The 20639-nt window shown below is 44.4% G+C and overlaps 1 protein-coding gene across 1 annotated transcript in view; it reads right to left on the reverse strand.

The window, feature by feature from the left end:
* LOC141132948 (hepatitis A virus cellular receptor 1 homolog) overlaps nt 1–20639 on the reverse strand; it is a 104873-nt gene that overhangs the window by 8138 nt on the left and 76096 nt on the right. Inside the window, exon 2 of the mRNA XM_073621971.1 lies at nt 8280–8624. Coding sequence (XP_073478072.1) covers nt 8280–8624 — 345 coding nt within the window. The remainder of the gene's footprint in view (nt 1–8279; nt 8625–20639) is intronic.

Genomic DNA, 20639 nt, shown 5'->3' on the forward strand with positions numbered 1-20639 from the left:
TATATATATATATATATATATATCTATATATACACTAACACACACACACAGTATCTCAAAATACCCCTCACATTTTTGTAAATATTTTATTATATCTTTTCATGTGATGACACTGAAGAAATTACAGTGTAAATTTGCTGTCCCCTCAAAATAACTCAACACACTTATTAATGTCTAAACCGCTGGCAACAAAAGTGAGTACACCCCTAAGTGAAAATGTCCAAATTGGGCCCAAAGTGTCATTATTTTGTGTGGCCACCATTATTTTCCAGCACTGCCTTAACCCTCCTGAGCATGGAGTTCACCAGAGCTGCATAGGTTGCCACTGGAGTCCTCTTCCACTCCTCCATGACGACATCACGGAGCTGATGGATGTTAGAGACCTCACACTCCTCCACCTTCCGTTTAAGGATGCCCCACAAATGCTCGTGCCCCACCTTATCCTCAGCTTCTTTAGCAAGGCAGTGGTCGTCTTGGAGGTGTGTTTGGGGTCGTTATCATGTTGGAATACTGCCCTAAGTCCCAGTCTCTGAAGGGAGGGGATCATGCTCTGCTTCAGTATGTCACAGTACATGTTGGCATTCATGGTTCCCTCAATGAATTATAGCTCCCCAGTGTCGGCAGCACTCATGCAGCCCCAGACCATGACACTCCCACCACTATGCTTGACTGTAGGCAAGACACACTTGTCTTTGTACTCCTCACCTGGTTGCCGCCACACACGCTTGACACCATCTGAACTAAATAATTTATCTTCGTCTCCTCGGGTTCCAGTAATCCATGTCCTTAGTCTGCTTGTCTTCAGCAAACTGTTTGCGGGCTTTCTTGTGCATCATCTTTAGAAGAGGCTTCCTTCTGGGACAACAGCCATGCAGACCAATTTGATGCAGTGTGCGGCGTATGGTCTGAGCACTGACAGGCTGACTCCCCACCCCTTCAACCTCTGCAGCAATGCTGGCAGCACTCATACGTCTATTTCCCAAAGACATCCTCTGGATATGACGCTGAGCATGTGCACTCAACTTCTTTGGTCGACCATGGCGAGGCCTGTTCTGAGTGGAACCTGTCCTGTTAAAACACTGTATGGTCTTGGCAACCGTACTACAGCTCAGTTTCAGGGTCTTGGCAATCTTCTTATAGCCTAGGCACTCTTTATGTAGAGCAACAATTCTAATTTTCAGATCCTCAGAGAGTTCTTTGCCATGAAGTGCCATATTGAACTTCCGGTGACCAGTATGAGAGAGTGAGAGTGATAACACCCAATTTAACACACGTGCTCCCCATTCACACCTGTGACCTTGTAACACTAACGAGTCACATGACACCGGGGATGGAAAATGGCTAACTGGGCCTAATTTTGACATTTTCACTTAGGGGTGTACTCGCTTTTCTTGCCAGCGCTTTAGACATTAATGGCTGTGTGTTGAGATATTTTGAGGGGACAGCAAATTTACACTGTTATACAAGCTGTACACTCACTACTTTACATTGTAGCAAAGTGTCATTTCTTTCGTGTTGTCACATGTAAAGATATAATAGAATATTTACAAAAATGTGAGGGGTGTATTCACTTTTGTGAGATACTGTGTGTGTGTGTATATATATATATATATATATATATATATATATATATATATACACAGGGCCGGTGCACCCACTAGGCAAATTAGGCAGCCGCCTAGGGCGCACTGCCGCCTAGGGGCACATCTGACCCTTGCCTCCCCCTTCTTGTCTCCCCCCCAAGCTCCCGGTAGAGCCGCTGATAGGGGACCCAGACAGCAAGGAGTTAGGTGCGGCAGGCGGGTGGGTGGTAGCCTTGCAGTGCGGCGTGCAGCTTCTCCCCTCTCCCTCCCATCAGCTTTCACACATGCTGGAGGGAGAGGGACGCCTGTGTAACAGGGCAGGCAGCCAATAACGCTGCTGTTCTGAGTGGGAGGGCGTGACTGCTAAGTTGCTCCGCCTCCCACTACCTCCTTAGCCAACCAGATTGTCCAGCCCGCTATATTTGACTAGAAGATGCTAGTGGCCAGAGCAGGGCGGGATGGAAAGGACCCGACATACCTGAGTATAAAGAAGGTATGAGATCAAACATGTCACAATGCCGGTGTTCTGACGAGAAGTGTCCTCGTATCGGATAGTGTCTGCCCCGTACTGCGCATGCGCAGTGTTTGCGCAGTACGGAGGACAAGGAGACGCCGAAAGTGTCCGAAGTTGATCAGCTGACCATCAGCTGTACACGGCGCTTGGGTACTTAATAGTGAAGGCTTTGTATGAGGGCCCCTCGCGGGTTTGCTTCGCTTCGGGCACGGCCTCGCTTCGCTCGCCACGCTTCGGGCACAGCCTCGCTGCGCTCGGCATCTTTTTATTCCAACTCTATGTCCACTTGGATAGTGGGGCATGAACCTGGACACAGGACACAATAAGTGCGCAGGTGCCGTGTACAGCTGACGATCAGCTGTTGAACTTCGGAGACTTTCGGCGTCTCGTTTGTCCTCCGTACTGCGCCTGCGCAGCACAGGGCGGACACTATCCGATGGGGGACAGTATTAGACAAGACACCGGCTGCAGAAATATATCAGTGTGTTCTCCTTCTCCTGTGCTGTGTGTAGAGTATGTGGTGATCACACAGATGGAGGGATTCCCCTCAGTCTTCTCACACTGCTTCTTATCTGTGTTTTTATTTACACTGAACACAGGACAGGAGAATGCTGATTAGACTTCTGCAAAACCCTGCAACTTCAGCTCTTTCTATAGCTATATAGTCCATCCAGGATTTGTTTGACCTTTTATTTGTTATCTTTGAAGGAATTTTTTGGTCAGGCTGGGAGCTTCTCAGACCTGTTAACCATTTACTGTCCTCCTGTGCTTGAGAAATGACTTTTTTTGGCACATTGTTATATCTTGTAAACTTCTGTTTACACATAGTGCAGTGATCAATGTCTTTCCACACTGGTCACTGCTAGCCTAGGAAACACCTGTATCATGTCTGCAGTCTCTAACCGTCTCCTGTTCCGTCTGTAGTCTCTGATCATCTCCTGTACTATTTCTGCAGTCTCTGATCATCTCCTGTATCATGTCTGCAGTCTCTGATCATCCCCTGTATCATGTCTGCAGTCTCTGATCATCCCCTGTATCATGTCTGCAGTCTCCAATCATCTCCTGTAGTATGTCTGCAGTCTCTAACCATCTCCTGTACCATGTCTGCAGTCTCTGACCATCTCCTGTACCATGTCTGCAGTCTCTGACCATCTTCTGTAGTATGTTTGCAGTCTCTGACCATCTCCTGTACCATGTCTGCAGTCTCTGACCATCTCCTGTACCATGTCTGCAGTCTCTGACCATCTCCTGTAGTATGTTTGCAGTCTCTGACCATCTCCTGTAGTATGTCTGCAGTCTCTAACCATCTCCTGTTCCATGTCTGTAGTCTCTGACCATCTCCTGTACTATGTCCGCAGTTTCTGATCATCTCCTGCAGTATGTCTGCAGTCTCTGACCATCTCCTGTAGTATGTCTGCAGTCTCTAACCGTCTCCTGTTCCATGTCTGCAGTCTCTGATCATCTCCTGTAGAATGTCTGCAGTCTCTAACCATCTCCTGTTCCATGTCTGCAGTCTCTGACCATCTCCTGTACTATGTCCGCAATTTCTGATCATCTCCTGTAGTATGTCTGCAGTCTCTAACCGTCTCCTGTTCCATGTCTGCAGTCTCTGATCATCTCCTGTAGTATGTCTGCAGTCTCTGATCATCTCCTGTAGTATGTCTGCAGTCTCTAACCATCTCCTGTTCCATGTCTGCAGTCTCTGATCATCTCCTGTACTATTTCTGCAGTCTCTGATCATCTCCTGTATTATGTCTGCAGTCTCTGATCATCTCTTGTATCACGTCTGCAGTCTCTGATCATCTCCTGTACTATTTCTGCAGTCTCTGATCATCCCCTGTATCATGTCTGCAGTCTCTGATCATCCCCTGTATCATGTCTGCAGTCTCTGATCATCCCCTGTATCATGTCTGCAGTCTCTGATCATTTCCTGTATTATGTCTGCAGTCTCTGACCATCTCCTGTACTATGTCCGCAGTTTCTGATCATCTCCTGTAGTATGTCTGTAGTCTCTAACCGTCTCCTGTTCCATGTCTGCAGTCTCTGATCATCTCCTGTAGTATGTCTGCAGTCTCTGATCATCTCCTGTAGTATGTCTGCAGTCTCTAACCATCTCCTGTTCCATGTCTGCAGTCTCTGATCATCTCCTGTACTATTTCTGCAGTCTCTGATCATCTCCTGTATTATGTCCGCAGTCTCTGATCATCTCTTGTATCACGTCTGCAGTCTCTGATCATCTCCTGTACTATTTCTGCAGTCTCTGATCATCCCCTGTATCATGTCTGCAGTCTCTGATCATCCCCTGTATCATGTCTGCAGTCTCTGATCATCCCCTGTATCATGTCTGCAGTCTCTGATCATTTCCTGTATTATGTCTGCAGTCTCTGACCATCTCCTGTACTATGTCCGCAGTTTCTGATCATCTCCTGTAGTATGTCTGCAGTCTCTAACCGTCTCCTGTTCCATGTCTGCAGTTTCTGATCATCTCCTGTAGTATGTCTGCAGTCTCTGATCATCTCCTGTAGTATGTCTGCAGTCTCTAACCATCTCCTGTTCCATGTCTGCAGTCTCTGATCATCTCCTGTACTATTTCTGCAGTCTCTGATCATCTCCTGTATTATGTCTGCAGTCTCTGATCATCTCCTGTACTATTTCTGCAGTCTCTGATCATCCCCTGTACTATTTCTGCAGTCTCTGATCATCCCCTGTATCATGTCTGCAGTCTCTGATCATCCCCTGTATCATGTCTGCAGTCTCTGATCATCCCCTGTATCATGTCTGCAGTCTCTGATCATTTCCTGTATTATGTCTGCAGTCTCTGACCATCTCCTGTACTATGTCCGCAGTCTCTGATCATCTCCAGTACTATGTCTGCAGTCTCTGATCATCTCCAGTAGTATGTCTGCAGTCTCTGATCATCTCCTGTTCCATGTCTGCAGTCTCTGATCATCTCCTGTAGTATGTCTGCAGTCTCTGACCATCTCCTGTACTATGTCCTCAGTCTCTGATCATCTCCTGTACTATGTCCGCAGTTTCTGATCATCTCCTGTAGTATGTCTGCAGTCTCTGACCATCTCCTGTAGTATGTCTGCAGTCTCTAACCGTCTCCTGTTCCATGTCTGCAGTCTCTGATCATCTCCTGTAGAATGTCTGCCGTCTCTAACCATCTCCTGTTCCATGTCTGCAGTCTCTGACCATCTCCTGTACTATGTCCGCAGTCTCTGATCATCTCCTGTAGTATGTCTGCAGTCTCTGACCATCTCCTGTACTATGTCCTCAGTCTCTGATCATCTCCTGTACTATGTCCGCAGTTTCTGATCATCTCCTGTAGTACGTCTGCAGTCTCTGATCATCTCCTGTAGTATGTCTGCAGTCTCTGATCATCTCCTGTAGTATGTCTGCAGTCTCTAACCATCTCCTGTTCCATGTCTGCAGTCTCTGATCATCTCCTGTACTATTTCTGTAGTCTCTGATCATCTCCTGTAGTATGTCTGCAGTCTCTGATCATCTCCTGTAGTATGTCTGCAGTCTCTAACCATCTCCTGTTCCATGTCTGCAGTCTCTGATCATCTCCTGTAGTATGTCTGCAGTCTCTGATCATCTCCTGTAGTATGTCTGCAGTCTCTAACCATCTCCTGTTCCATGTCTGCAGTCTCTGATCATCTCCTGTATTATGTCTGCAGTCTCTGATCATCTCTTGTATCATGTCTGCAGTCTCTGATCATCTCCTGTACTATTTCTGCAGTCTCTGATCATCCCCTGTATCATGTCTGCAGTCTCTGATCATCCCCTGTATCATGTCTGCAGTCTCTGATCATCCCCTTTATCATGTCTGCAGACTCTGATCATCTCCTGTATCATGTCTGCAGTCTCTGATCATCTCCTGTACTATGTCTACAGTCTCTGATCATCTCCTGTACTATGTCTGCAGTCTATGATCATCTCCTGTATTATGTCTGCAGTCTCTGATCATCTCCTGTACTATGTCTGCAGTCTCTGATCATCTCCTGTACTATGTCTGCAGTCTCTGATCATCTCCTGTATTATGCCTGCAGTCTCTCACCATCTCCTGTTCCATGTCTGCAGTCTCTGATCATCTCCTGATCCCATGTCTACAGTCTCTGATCATCTCCTCTACTATGTCTGCAGTCTCTGATCATCTCCTGTAGTATGTCTACAGTCTCTGATCATGTCCTGTTCCATGTCTGCAGTCTCTGATCATCTCCTGTAGTATGTCTGCAGTCTCTGACCATCTCCTGTACTATGTCTGCAGTCTCTGATCATCTCCTGTAGTATGTTTGCAGTCTCTGATCATCTCCTGTAGTATGTCTGCAGTCTCTAACCATCTCCTGTTCCATGTCTGCAGTCTCTGATCATCTCCTGTAGTATGCCTGCAGTCTCTGATCATCTCCTGTAGTATGTCTGCAGTCTCTAACCATCTCCTGTTCCATGTCTGCAGTCTCTGATCATCTCCTGTACTATGTCTGCAGTCTCTGATCATCTCCTGTAGTATGTCTGCAGTCTCTGACCATCTCCTGTTCCATGTCTCCAGTCTCTGACCATCTCCTGTACCATGTCTGCAGTCTCTGACCATCTCCTGTACTATGTCCGCAGTTTCTGATCATCTCCTGTAGTATGTCTGCAGTCTCTAACCGTCTCCTGTTCCATGTCTGCAGTCTCTGATCATCTCCTGTAGTATGTCGGCAGTCTCTGACCATCTCCTGTAGTATGTTTTGCAGTCTCTGACCCTCTCCCGTAGTATTTCTGCAATAAAGAAGGGCTACAGGCATGGTAGGTGGTGAGGGAAGAGGGCTGTGGGTGCACTGGGTGGTAAGGCAAGGGAGGCTGCAGGCACAGTAGATGATGAGGAAAGGGGTCCCAGGTGCAGTGGGTGGTGATGGAAAGAATGCCTAGGCACAAGTGATGGTTAAGGCGGGGCTGTAGAGAAAATCTTAATGTATCATACAGGGCAAGGGGCTTCATGATCCAGAGCCCACCAAAATCCTCAGCACCAGGCCCATGATGCTCTTAATCCAGGCCAAACGGCCAGGGTCGCAAAGGTCGCAATTGCAATCGGGCCCTGGTGTTCACAGTGAAATAATTAAAAAGTGCACTGTCAGATTGTCACACAATACACACTGGGATCTGGGATCAAAGAGTGTGTTGTGCTATTATTTAATGACACTGCACAAAGCCATTCAGTGTGTTTTTTTTGTTGTGGTTTTTTTGGGGGGGGTGCAAGTTGCTGGTCTTGCCTAAGGTGCAAAATAGTCTAGCACCGGCCCTGTATATATATATATATATATATATATATATATATATATATATATATATATATACACACACACACAGTACTGTGCAAAAGTAAAGAATACTTTCAAAAACATATATTTTAATTGCTTATTTTTTAATCAATTTAAAAAATGCAAAGTGAGCAAACAGAAGAAAAATCTAAATCAAATCAATATATGTATAAATAAAAAAATAAATAAAAAAAAGCATTATAAATACCTTTTTTCCCACTTTTTATAAGTGATTAGTTATAAAAGGAGCTCAGGGAGGAGATGCAGCAGTACACTGAACTTCCCAGTGAATGGCTGGGGGGGTCAGCACAAGCCTGATTATTGGATTAGCTCTCATCACAGCCAGAACACTGACCACGCTGTGCTCTCTTGCCTTTAATAGGAAAGCACAGGCACTAGCAGGAACATCAGGGATTTCACACAAATGAAGCAATACAAAGAGAATGGGATACTTTTTGGTACAAGTACATAGTACAGAAGGCACATATCAGAAATTGGAAAAGTTGGGTTTATAAAATCCTTAACTCTTCAGTAGGACTCAGAAATTGAATTCCATGTAATTTTAGTTCAGATAATTGCAGTACATAGAGAATATTTTCCAGTGTTTTGAAGTGTACCAGAACTTTCCTAAGCACTGACTCTGCAATGAACTAACACCGACTGAGGGAACATGGAAGAAGCAGGGAGGGTCTAGCTAGAATTTAACCAACTAGCACTAAACAGGAGGGGGTGAGAGAGGGAGCTACCAAATCACATAAGTAAACAAGTTGTAGTGGCCCTTAACCACTACAAGATTTCAGCATACATCAAAACAATAGAAACCTGATTCGGTTCAATAAAACACAGAAAATATACATTTAGGTGGGACAGAATACATACCATCCTGTATCTCAAGGTATATATACTCTATGAGATCATTTAAAGGTCCAGATTTCTCCACTCGGCAGCAATACATTCCTTCATCTTTCTTAATTAAATCAGTAATGGTTAGTGACACATTTCCCTGTGCAATGGCCCCCAGTAACTGGTATCTGTTAGATTTCCAATAGGTCACTTTGCTGCCGTCGTTGTCTGTCTTGATGATGATATCGTTACAACTCATACTTGTGCATCTGCCTTTACCCCAGCACATGGCGATTGTGCCACTGCTGATGTCATAGTTGCAGGGTAAGGTCACTGTATCATATAATGATCCTCTCACATGGGGGTCATCTGATGTCACAGCTGCCAATTTAAAGAAGAGAGATTTACATATAACAACAACTGATCATAATGAAATTACATTTTTAAGTTTTTATTCTGCTGCTGTAATTCTGCAATACGACTACGAGGCATTTAAAATGTTACATTTACAGACAGAACATACATTGAACTAATATTGAATCATTTTTAAGGCCTCACAACCTGCTTTTTTTAGAAACACACAACAGTCCATTTAACATTGTTTCCTATGGGACACATTCACATCTATCCTTTTTTCTTTTTCAAGAATTGTATTGAGTTTTAATACAAAAATAAAGTAAAGAATATCACTGATGCGAAATCAATTAAAAGGTACATTGTATCCGTATATACTAAGAACATGACAGGGAACATGAGAATGTCTTAGGCTTCATTCCCACGAGGCGGATCCGCTGCCTCGGAGTCTGCCTCTGTCCGCCAACTCAGCGGGAGATCTTTCCGTTGATCTTCGCTGAGCTGGTGGATGACAGTTCCCTCTCTGCTCACTGAGAGGGGAGGGGCTTGTCGAGCGCCGCTGGTTGCTATGGAGAGATCGGACGAAAACATACAGCATGTCCGTTTTCATCAGATCTCACCCGATTCAATCCGCCAGGGACAGATGTGAACGTAGGGCCATCCGTCTGATTTTAGCGGATCAGACCGGGTCGGATGTCAGCGGACATGTCACCGCTGACATCCGTCGCTCCATAGACTAACATGGAGCGCCCGTTCAGGCCGCCGACAAAACTGACAGGCGGACCTGAACGGTCCGTTTGTGTGAAAGGGGCCTTAAAGTGCCAAGAAGAGAGGGAAGTACATTAATGCAAGAAAATGACAGCAATCGTTACATAAACACCTAAATATTGAGATTGCAAAGGAATATACCAATCGTAGAAAGTAGAATTAGGTATGTAAAAGAAACAAGCTCATGATCCAAGTATAAAGAGTTACAATAACTCAGTTTAATCTGTTATCGGGAGTGTGCTATATTATGGCATTCCTGTATTTTTATTCTCTAAATGATAATGGCCGATATGCATTTTTAAAAAAGGGTCAGGGACTTTTTTAAACGCAAAATGGTACTTTTTTTTTACTTTTTTGGTTCCATAAACTTCAATGGAGTAGTGTGTTTTTGCCACGATTTTACCACAATTTGCATTTTTTAATCTGCCAACAACAAATTTGGCGAAAAAAAAAGCATAAAAGCACAAGACGCAAATCACAGCAAAATCGCATGTGCAAAAATGCAAAACGCACACCAAAAAACACTGCAGAAATGATCAAAAGCAAACTGCATGATGTGAACCGAGCCTAATGCAGTTAATAAGGTCACAAACACATACTAATTCTCTCACTTGCAATCCCTGTACACTAGCCCTTACTATAGCCAAAATACTAACCCCCCGCTAAGCTTGCGTGTAGGCCAACACTAAAACTCCCTGTAATCCTAACTAGGCATGAGTTTGGGTATGTTGGGCTCCTAGTCTAAACCCACCTGAGTGAGCCTGCCAGGAAACTATCACTGTACTGAGCCAATCATAGGTGACTGAGGCATTCTCTGCCCGGCAGCCACACGTATACGGGGCTGAAGGATGGGGAATGCCAGGATGCAGATGATTGACTCAGTCAAGTGACAGCTTCCTGGGGGGTTTGCTTAAGTTGGTTCAGACTAGATTCCGAACATTTCCAAGCTCATCCATAATCTTCAGGGCAACCCTCATTCTATTCCTTCTTGTAAACCTAACCCTCTCTATAACCATAACCTTTTACTAAACCTATCCCCTTGTCTGCACATGCACCTCTCCTGCACTAAGATCCTTTGCATATAACTGTACTTTACTGAAAGATACCGACATTGACGTTCTAGTGCTGAGTAAGCTGACTTCAGCCACCATAGAAGCAGTCCAGAAAATTGGCATCTGATCATACAACACTGAATGATCATGGTTTCCTTAAAACTTTAGAGTTTAAATTAATACTTTGGCTGGATAAGTATTAAAATGTGAAGAATGTCCCACAAAAATCAGGATTCTTGGTTAGTATAACACTTTCCTTGTGAGAACACTGAAACCTCAGCCCTGGCAGGTGGAAGGTTGTAGGCAGGTGCAGGTCCCCCTCTGTTCTGTAGGTGGCACTGTGCCATTATTACAGATGGAGTGGGGTCTGTTAGAGGAATTGTCCCTCTAGAGACCCCATTAGTATCTCAGGGGGGCCAGCTGTCTGATTGGATGCTGAAGCCTCTTGAGATCTCTGGCAGCTATCTTGGTGTGGGACCTTATATAATAGGGTACCCACGTAATTTGGGCCCACCTGGAGCAAGTGGAGGGTTGCAGGGAAAGTTTCCTGGCAAGTAGAGTCAGCTCATGGACAACTTTCGGTATCCGGACCAGCAATTTATCAGTGCCTACAAAAACTGTCTTTATTCATTACCGCCATAGTTGTGCGCAGCCAATTACCTTAGGGTGTGCACCCTAAAGCTCAAACACACGTGTGTGTCTACATATATATGACCACGGAACATTGATCTCCCTGCCAGCACAGTGAAAGAGAAGTGTGTAAACACTTCTCTTACGGCAGTGCCAGTAAGAGGGAGATCTTTCCCATCTTCCTGCCAGCACACAGATAATGCTGATGCGCATGGAGTAATTCGGGTGTGCCCAGGCACATCTGGCACACCCTGGTGCATGCCTATGATTACCAATAATGTATATGCAATATACAAGATGAATTGCAACATAAAAAACGGTGTATCTGGTCTCTCCCTGATTGGGTAGCCTGGGTCTAGGCCCTGCCTAGACCTAGACCCTGCCAAAGTATATTTTAGGATGCATTTTTGTTCACAAAAAGAAAATATTTTGTTGTGTTAAATTGGAGAGACAAGGAGTGAAGGTATTGACATCAAGTCTCTTTTTTATTGGTCGGGCTGGTAAAATGCTGGCAAGCCCTTCTTCTTGCACAGAGACTTAAAGGATAAGTTCATCTTTGTTCACCTTTTTTTTTTTTTTCTAAATTCCAGCTCCCCTATGTACCAATATAGCATTCATGTACTTTTTTTGCAAAAATATCAAAGCTTTCCATTAAATATACAGACACTTACTTCACTTGTCCTCATCCATGTTTCCAAACGTATCCATTACTTCCTGGTCAGACTTTAGGTCATGACACAGGAAGGAGTTGACCAGCTGACCTCAGCACAAACCCTGCATCATCCACCCTCCTACCTACCCGCCCATTCCCAGCTGCACGTTTTTTAAATGAAAAGCAATCAATCAGTGATCACCCTTCTCACTAAATACACAATATACAATCAGATTGCATAGTGTATGGCCATCTTTATACAAGTACATAGGAGGGAGTGGACTACAGAACCACACCCCTCTATGGTATGGACAGTAACAGAGGGACCGTGTCCTAAAGTCCTATCCAGTTGTTGTGCTGATTACAGTACAGCGAGTGGTTGTTGTTTCCTTAGGATAGAAAGTGTCTTACTGGCAGAGTCACCAGGTGAAAATAAAGAGAAAAAAACAGTAAAAATATAATGAATGCAGTCACTACCAAAAAACCTACTAGGAACAGTTAAACTACAATATATTACGTTTTTGGGTGTTGGGGATTAGATACCTTTGAAGGCTTTTCCATTTATTTTCACCGGGTATTCCTGTGAAAAGCACATTTTCTGTCCTAGGGTGATAAAGCTCATTTATTCCATCATGTGGAGAGAGTTGTTGCTGCTGTTCCAGGTTAGTGGTGTGTGTGTGTGTGATATGTAGTTTACAGACGATTACAAGAGATTTCAGTTCAATTCACAGAAATTGACAAGGACACTGCTTTTATGGCAGGATCAACAGGTATTTTCTGTGCTTGCTGAAAATATAGTTAGACTGAAAAATTAAAACTGATGCAGCCACCACATATAATAACTGTTATGCAATATAATACATATTTTTTCTTGGGTGTAGAACGCCTTGAATTTTTTTTTTCAATGAATACAAGCTATTTCCTGATTAGACAAGGTGGAGAGGAGGGGCGGTGACATAACAATATCCACCTCATCCAATCAGAGAATGCTTTGTATCCCTAGAGAAAAATACAAAATATATCTTCTGAGCCTGAAAAAAGAAAACAAATTCATCCACCACATCTAAGGACTGGTAAACTTCAATATATTAATGCAGTTATAAAGGCTATTTTTTATTTTTTTTATTTTAAAGAGAAGTGTGGCTAAATAAAGCAATACAAATGAGGAACTAAAATGGTAACGCTGGTAAAGAGTTGTACACGGAGGACCAACTACGGTATATAATTATTTGAAAAATTTTTTAATAGAAAAAGTTATTCACTCCCATTTTAGAGAAATGGATGTCCAAGGTGGAACGTACCCACCACACAAAATCACCCGCAGTATAAAAACAAACAAAAGACAACTTTGTCACGATGGCGCCAGAGAACAGGGCCCCACGCATCCACTCATGCACACACAGACCAGAGGGACCTACACAAGCACTGAGTATGGTTATCTGAGCTCAATAATAAAGAATGATGTGGTCCAAGGCACCAAAAGTAATTGGCCTCCATCCCAAATTTTAGACAAAAAAAAAGTGAAAGTGTTCAGCGGGGCTTTAAATGAGGCCAATCACTATATAAAGTAAACATGTGGGATATAAAACAGTGTTGCTTTTATGGGTTCCAACAAAAAGGGGGAGTTTTTGAATGAGAGCTGTATAACAAAAAGCAGTCTTGGCAAAGAACATTTTATTATACCGTGTGAGATCATGTATAACATACTGAATAACACAAAAATGCATATACAGAATCGCATACATGCAGGGCATGCTGAAAACCGCATATAAATATTGACGCCGGGGGCGTGGCTTGGCGCATGGAGCTGTAGGATGCACATCGCGGCAGCTCCCGGTCCTAACGATCTCCACGGGGCCCTATCTCCTCTACCATCAGCCATCCAGCTACCAAGACTGTCCAGATGGGTAAAGGAAAGCCCAGGGACCACTCGAAGCCCACCGGCGACTGGACACAGAGCGATTTGGGGAACTTTGTGACCCGTTCCTCCGCGGCCTACCAGAGCCAAAGAGCCTCCAAGATGGCGGCGGCGCCTCCGTCTCCGGCCCGCTCATCACATACAGATACAGATGCCGAACAGGTACGATCCAGAGGCCGCTCAGCCTCCCTCACGGATCTGGAGCCCCCATTATACCACCCACACAGCCCCCAAAGCCTCTCCCAGGCCTCCCTGTGCTCCGGGGACGGATGGGACATGGAGTCGCAGATGCGATCCATGCATGCCTACCTCCGCTCTTTACCTACTAAAACCGACTTTGAACATTATGTCTCCCGCATGGAGAAGTCATACAGGAAAGAGATTGATGAGCTCAAGAGAGATCTAGGGACTAGAATGGAGGATGTAGAAAATACCACTGACGGTATGTGCAATACATTACAGTCCCATGAAGAGATCCTTAATACCCACACTAACATACTACAACAGCTCATGTACCACCAGGATGACATCGAAAACCGTAGCAGATGGAACAATATTAGAATCCGTGGCATACCAGAAGCTATAGATCACAATGATTTACATGGAGCAGTCACTGCCATATTTAACCAAATCCTACAGCAACCCAAGGATACCCCTATTGAGCTGGACAGAGTTTACAGAACCTCAGGCCCGGGTAGTTCTGATTCCTCTTTTGTTCGGGACACGCTCTGCAGGGTGCACTTTTATAAAGTTAAAGAGGAGATCATGAAAGCAGCCAGCACACAGGACTCCATTCGGCTGAATGACACCCCAGTAATGCTGCTGCCTGACCTGTCACGTCAAACCCTGGCCATGCGGCTCGCACTTAAACTGATTACATCTGTCCTCCAGGAAAGAAAGATCAAATATCAATGGCGGTTCCCTTTTCAATTACGGGTTCATCATGAAGGCAAAATGGCCCTTTTCCGCACATTAGGAGACCTCCCAAGGTTCCTGAGCACCCTGGAGCTACCCCAGATCTCCCTGCCAGACTGACCCCTTCCTTCTGCTACTCCGGGACTTCCATTCCACACACAATGGCAGAAAGTGAATAAGAACAAGCGACCCAGAAGCTCCCCTCAGAAGTCTCCAGACGGCTGACCGGTCTCTGGACCCTGCAGACACCACATCTTTACCCTGCCACCGTGACTATTATATTGTTTTCCCGTTTTCTTTTTGAAGAAGGAAAGAATAGGAAAGCGGTGCAGGCCGTCTACCCTTGAACCACTTTTAAGTGGTAAAGAACTCCCTGGACTACCTACCTGCCTACTACATTAGCAGTGTTACAGATCCAACACCCCTCCCTCCCCCCCCCCCTTTTTTTTTTTTTATATACTTTTTTCGCATCAGCATTTTTACAGATGCCTTTTTGTCCCCCCACATTATCCTAGTTGGATATCCTTTTCAGGATGATCCTTTCACCATTTTTTTCTCTATTATTATCTACTTTTTTTTGTGTGTTCCTTTTTATTTTTTTTTCTCTTTTGTGGGGACAAGGCTGGGGCGGATGGGTTCTATAATTATGGCTTATCCCCCCCACCCATATAGGAATTCGCTCTTAACTATGTTTTAATATGCGAAAGCCTTATAGCACTGCTTACATGTTTTTCTTCTTTTTTTCTTATATGTTTAGGAGGGAGTGGGGGTACACCCGTTATATGTGACAGGTCGTTACTTATAAGTTCTTACCATGTTACCTTATGACAACAAATTGATGGTTATATAATGTTTTCACCAGCTTTTACTCCCCCCGTGGACCCCGGGACCGGGAGGCGCTTTAGGTGCTCACCACATTCCCCCCCTTAGGACTTGTAGTGCCTGTTTGCGCACTTTATTGATGCTAGTTTATAAGCACTTTACAGAAATGTTTCTACATTCAAAAGATTACCTAATGCTGCCACCTAGTGGCTTACTTTTTTACCTATTTCTTTTTCTCACTTTCTCCCTCCCTTTTCCTCTCTCCTTTTCCACTTCTTCTTCTTCCCCTACCTACCCACTTACCTTACTCCCCTATCCTTGGTCTGGATGGACCTCGGCACGGATGCTATTAACATACACTGTTGCCTCTCCTCATTTCCACTATGTCTTCACTTGAGCATCTAACTCTATCGTCCTATAATTGTAGAGGCTTCAATACCCCCGAAAAAAGAAGCCAGGTGTTATACCACTTTCATAAGACTAAAACTAAAATCCTGCTTCTACAAGAAACGCATTTCCGGGGTTCAGAGATTCCATCCCTCAAAAACCCTCACTTTCCCCAATGGTTCCACAGTACGAACCCCCATGCAAAATCCAAAGGGGTGTCTATAGCTTTTCATAAATCATTCCACCCAGAAGTCTTAGATTCCCTGATAGACCCACTAGGGCGTTATTTATTTCTCAAACTTAAACTTAATTCTTCTGTCTTTACAGTGGCTAATGTCTATGGACCAAACCAGGATCAGGGGAACTTTCTGTCCAAGGTTCTAAACAAATTGCTATCATTTGGGGGTCCTTGTGTCATTTTAGGTGGTGACCTCAACACAACGCTTTCTCCAGCCGTGGACACTTCTTCGGGTAAGTCAGCTATGTCCCACACGACTCTTACACACATAAAATCCCTTTTACACTCAACACAGCTCGTAGACATATGGAGGATACAACATCCCCTAGAGAGAGACTACAGTTGTTACTCAGTAGCCCATAAATCCTATAGCCGTATCGATTACTTTTTAATCTCCCAATCATTACTAGACATACCACTCAAGGCCTCCATAGGAAATATCCTTTGGTCGGATCACGCACCCGTACACCTCAAACTAGCCCATCCACCAAAATCCCGTACCCGGTCCTCGTGGCGACTTAATGACAATCTACTGACTGACTCGGTATGTGTTGCAGCAGTTGAAAAAACGATTAGTGACTTCATTACAGATCACCGCCAAGATGATACCAATCCCCTTATTAAATGGGAAGCTCTGAAATGTCTAATCAGAGGGACACTAATCCAACATGGCTCTCGGCTAAAAAAAGCCAGAATGGCCGATATCTCACGTCTCCTATCCTTGATTAAAACGCTTGAAGTCACACATAAGCGAGACTTAGACCCTGCAACATATACCGACCTATCTAATGCACGCAGAGACCTGCTACGTTTACTCGATGCTAATTCCCTCATAGCCAGAGATCAAGGACGCAACCGACATTACACTCTAGCTAACAAATGTGGACAACACCTCGCGAGAGTTCTCCATCCTCGCCCCCCACGCCGACCTATTCCACAAATCTGTACATCTGACCAACGAAAAATGAATAATCCCAATGGCATTTCCGACGCATTTAAACAATACTACTCGAACTTATACAATCTCCACACTCCAAACGGGACGACCCCTACTAACGACATACACCTATCTTCCATGCAGGACTACATCTCTGACACAGCTCTACCACATCTAAACCCTGAACAGACAGCTACCATGGACGACCCCCTTACAACAGAGGAATTCACTGCCGCTATTAAAAACCTGAAAAACGGTAAATGCCCTGGCCCCGATGGGTTCTCCCCGAGATTCTATAAATACTTTGCCCAACATCTGACCCCATTACTAACTAGCGCGTTTAACTCTATAGACGATACCCATCTTCCCTCCAGAGACCTCCTAGCAGCTAATATTTCAGTAATACCCAAACCTGGTAAAGACCCCTCTCAATGCAGTAGTTATCGCCCCATTTCACTCCTTAACCTGGATATTAAGCTCTACGCCAAGGTCCTGGCTAACCGCCTATCTCCTATCCTACCTTCACTAATACATAGAGACCAGGTGGGATTTGTCCCTGGCCGAGAAGCTAGGGACAATACCACGAAAACTATTCACCTCATCTCCTATATCCGAAAACACAACCTAAAAGCTTGCCTGCTCTCGTTTGATGCCGAGAAGGCCTTTGACCGGGTCAATTGGGACTTTTTACGCCTCTCTTTACAAAAGATAGGCCTTGGCTCCACTTTTGTCTCTAGGGTCATGGCCCTATACTCACGTCCCTCAGCGTCAGTTCTGGTCAATGGTTCCTCCTCCGCTTCATTCCAGATCTCAAACGGCACACGACAGGGCTGCCCCCTGTCTCCCCTTCTCTTTGTTTTAGTGATCGAACACCTAGCCCAAGCCATTAGACAAAACACATCTATAGTAGGAATTCAGACACCCTCATCTCAACACAAACTCTCGCTTTACGCAGATGATTTACTAGTCTACGTACAACAACCTCATACTACTCTGCCCTCCTTGATGTACGAATTTCGTAGATTTGGACAGTTTAGCAACTTCAAACTGAACATGTCTAAGACTGAGGCCTTAAACATATCATTACCCAGTACCACCCTTACCCAACTACAGACTAATTTTCCCTTCCAATGGGGTTCCAGAGGCATCTCTTATCTAGGGATCACGATTCCTGCCAATCTTTCTGATCTCTATACCTTAAACTATATACCCCTCCTAACCAAGATTAGGAAGGAATTAGATTCATGGAACCCCTCCACATTACCTTGGTTTGGGCGCATTAATACATTGAAAATGGACACCCTGCCAAAATTACTATATTTATTTCAAACCGTCCCTATTCTGGTCCCTAAACAATTTTTCACGTCCCTTCGCTCTATGTCCATAAGATTCATATGGCAAAGTGGCATGTCCCGCATTCGTCACAACTTACTCACATATCCCAAAATACAAGGCGGTGTGGGCCTACCTGACTATGAGCAGTACCATAGAGCTGCACTGTTATCCCGGGTCCTAGAATGGTTCCCTCGCCCTTTCCCCAAAGCATCCACCATGGTGGAACAGGATCTAGCCACTTTAGATCTCAGGGCCTTGCTTTGGGGATACGGACGACATCTACATTTACTCTCCTCTACTTCCCCACTGACGATTGCAGCTCTATATTATTGGTACAAGAAAGGCTTACAGACCCTCCTATCCTCAGACCCTTCCCCACTCACTTCCCTATTTGACCACCCCGCACTCCCTCAGGATGAAGGCTCTACCACAATTGGCCCATATTCCCGCTCTATATGGCCCGTAGCGAGATCATTTGTAAACCCTACCTCTGGTGCACCCATCCTCCCAAATACACAGGGTAATTGGCTCACAACTCTCCGTATATCCTCCTATTGCTCCGACCTGTTCTCCACATCTAAAATCCACAGACCCCTAACGGAATTTGAACAACTGTGTTCCCTCGCGGAAACCCCCAGACATCTACTTTCCACCCTATACACGATACAAATTACACTACTACATAACCGACCCCCCTCATACACCAAGAAGTGGGCCACGGATCTGGGAAGGGAACTTCACTCAGAGGATTGGCAAAAATCATATTACTTTACGCATAAATCTTCAATTTCCTGTTATACGCAGGAAAAAAATTTAAAGCTTCTTTCCCGATGGTATAGGGACCCCCAATCCCTCAACAAAATTTTCCCTTCGGTCCCATCCTCCTGTTGGAGGTGTGGCTCAGAAGATGGAAGCTACCTACATATATGGTGGGACTGCTCATCTATTCAACCACTTTGGTCCCAGGTTTTCTCCATTTACAGTAGCCTCTATGATCAACCCCTGCCACCCTCCCCAGAAATTGCATTACTATCCATGCTCCCTGGTTCCATCACTTCACAGAAACGCTCCCTTTTACGCTTTTTTTTTGTCGGCTGCCAGGCAGATCATACCCTTATTTTGGAAAACCCCCACTAGACCCCCACTTACTTTGTGGGTGACAACAATGAATGACATTATGCGCATGAAAGGTTGGCCTTGGATAACGACACTTTTGATAAATTCAAAACTCTATGGCTCATCTGGATTGAATACTCAACATCAGACGCCTTGAAAACTTTATTGACCACTCGAGATTAGACACAATTGTTCATCTTTAATACCTCTTGCATATACTGCCGTGCCGAGGCCTGCTCCACGCCCCTTCCCCTCCTCTGTATCCTATCCCTCTTCTTCTTTTTCCTTCCGCTTTTCTTTTCTTTCTCCTTGCTTTTCTGAACTCTGATATGACTCTATAGTCAGTGATTATAGTCTCTCCTAGACTAATTTATAGGTCTTCATAGACAGTTTATTACTATATCATATTGCCGGATGATGATAGTCCCCTTTCACGCAAGATTTAACCAAATATTGTACACTGGACTAAGAAATATTCAATGATGTCTTTGTCATCAATAACTGACTACCAATGACTGTGTATAAATATTCCTTGATATTGTTAATAAAATATATTTGACACTAAATATTGACGCCACGGTACTTGGTATATCATAAAGTAAAAACAAGTCTGGCACAACATGGGCCACTGGAAGGGCTGAATGATGTTGGAAAGTCTAGAGTAAAACAAAATAAGAGACATAAAATCATCTGTGTGGACATCATGCATCTATGTAAGGCCGACGTGTTTCGTTTTGGTATACCAAATCTTCAGGGGCGAATGCAATGGTGATGTCAACTGCATAGATGTGAACAGAGGATCAGAGCCGTTAAAAAGGTCTGGCATGGGAGCTGAGGTAGAGACACATGGACAAGCAGGAAGCCCTGTAGATTCACCAGGGTAAATGTGCAAATGTGGGTGACGGTGAGCCACAACTTCTGTGAATTGAGATCAGTAATATATATTGAATGTATAATATTTTTGATGAAGAGTGTGAAAAGCCCATACAGCATCAATACAGCATCATACTGGAGTTCAGGGGTATGTATGGCCGTTAGGGGTTTGTACATAACCGTGAAGGCACTATTGGGAAAGTGCAGTCAGTTGAACCTAACAGAGTAGAAATGTAGACCTCCACAAATGGCCACCAGGTATACAAACTGTCAAGGGGTCACTACTGATAGAACAGCAATGCAGTAAAGTGGTATTGGAGATTGGTAAACAAAAGACTAACCGACTGTCTAATGACATTATATATCATTTTAGATAGAGAGACATATTCCCTTCTCTGT

The sequence above is a fragment of the Aquarana catesbeiana genome, linkage group LG03 (assembly GCF_042186555.1).
Source record: "Aquarana catesbeiana isolate 2022-GZ linkage group LG03, ASM4218655v1, whole genome shotgun sequence".
Lineage (NCBI taxonomy): Eukaryota > Metazoa > Chordata > Amphibia > Anura > Ranidae > Aquarana > Aquarana catesbeiana.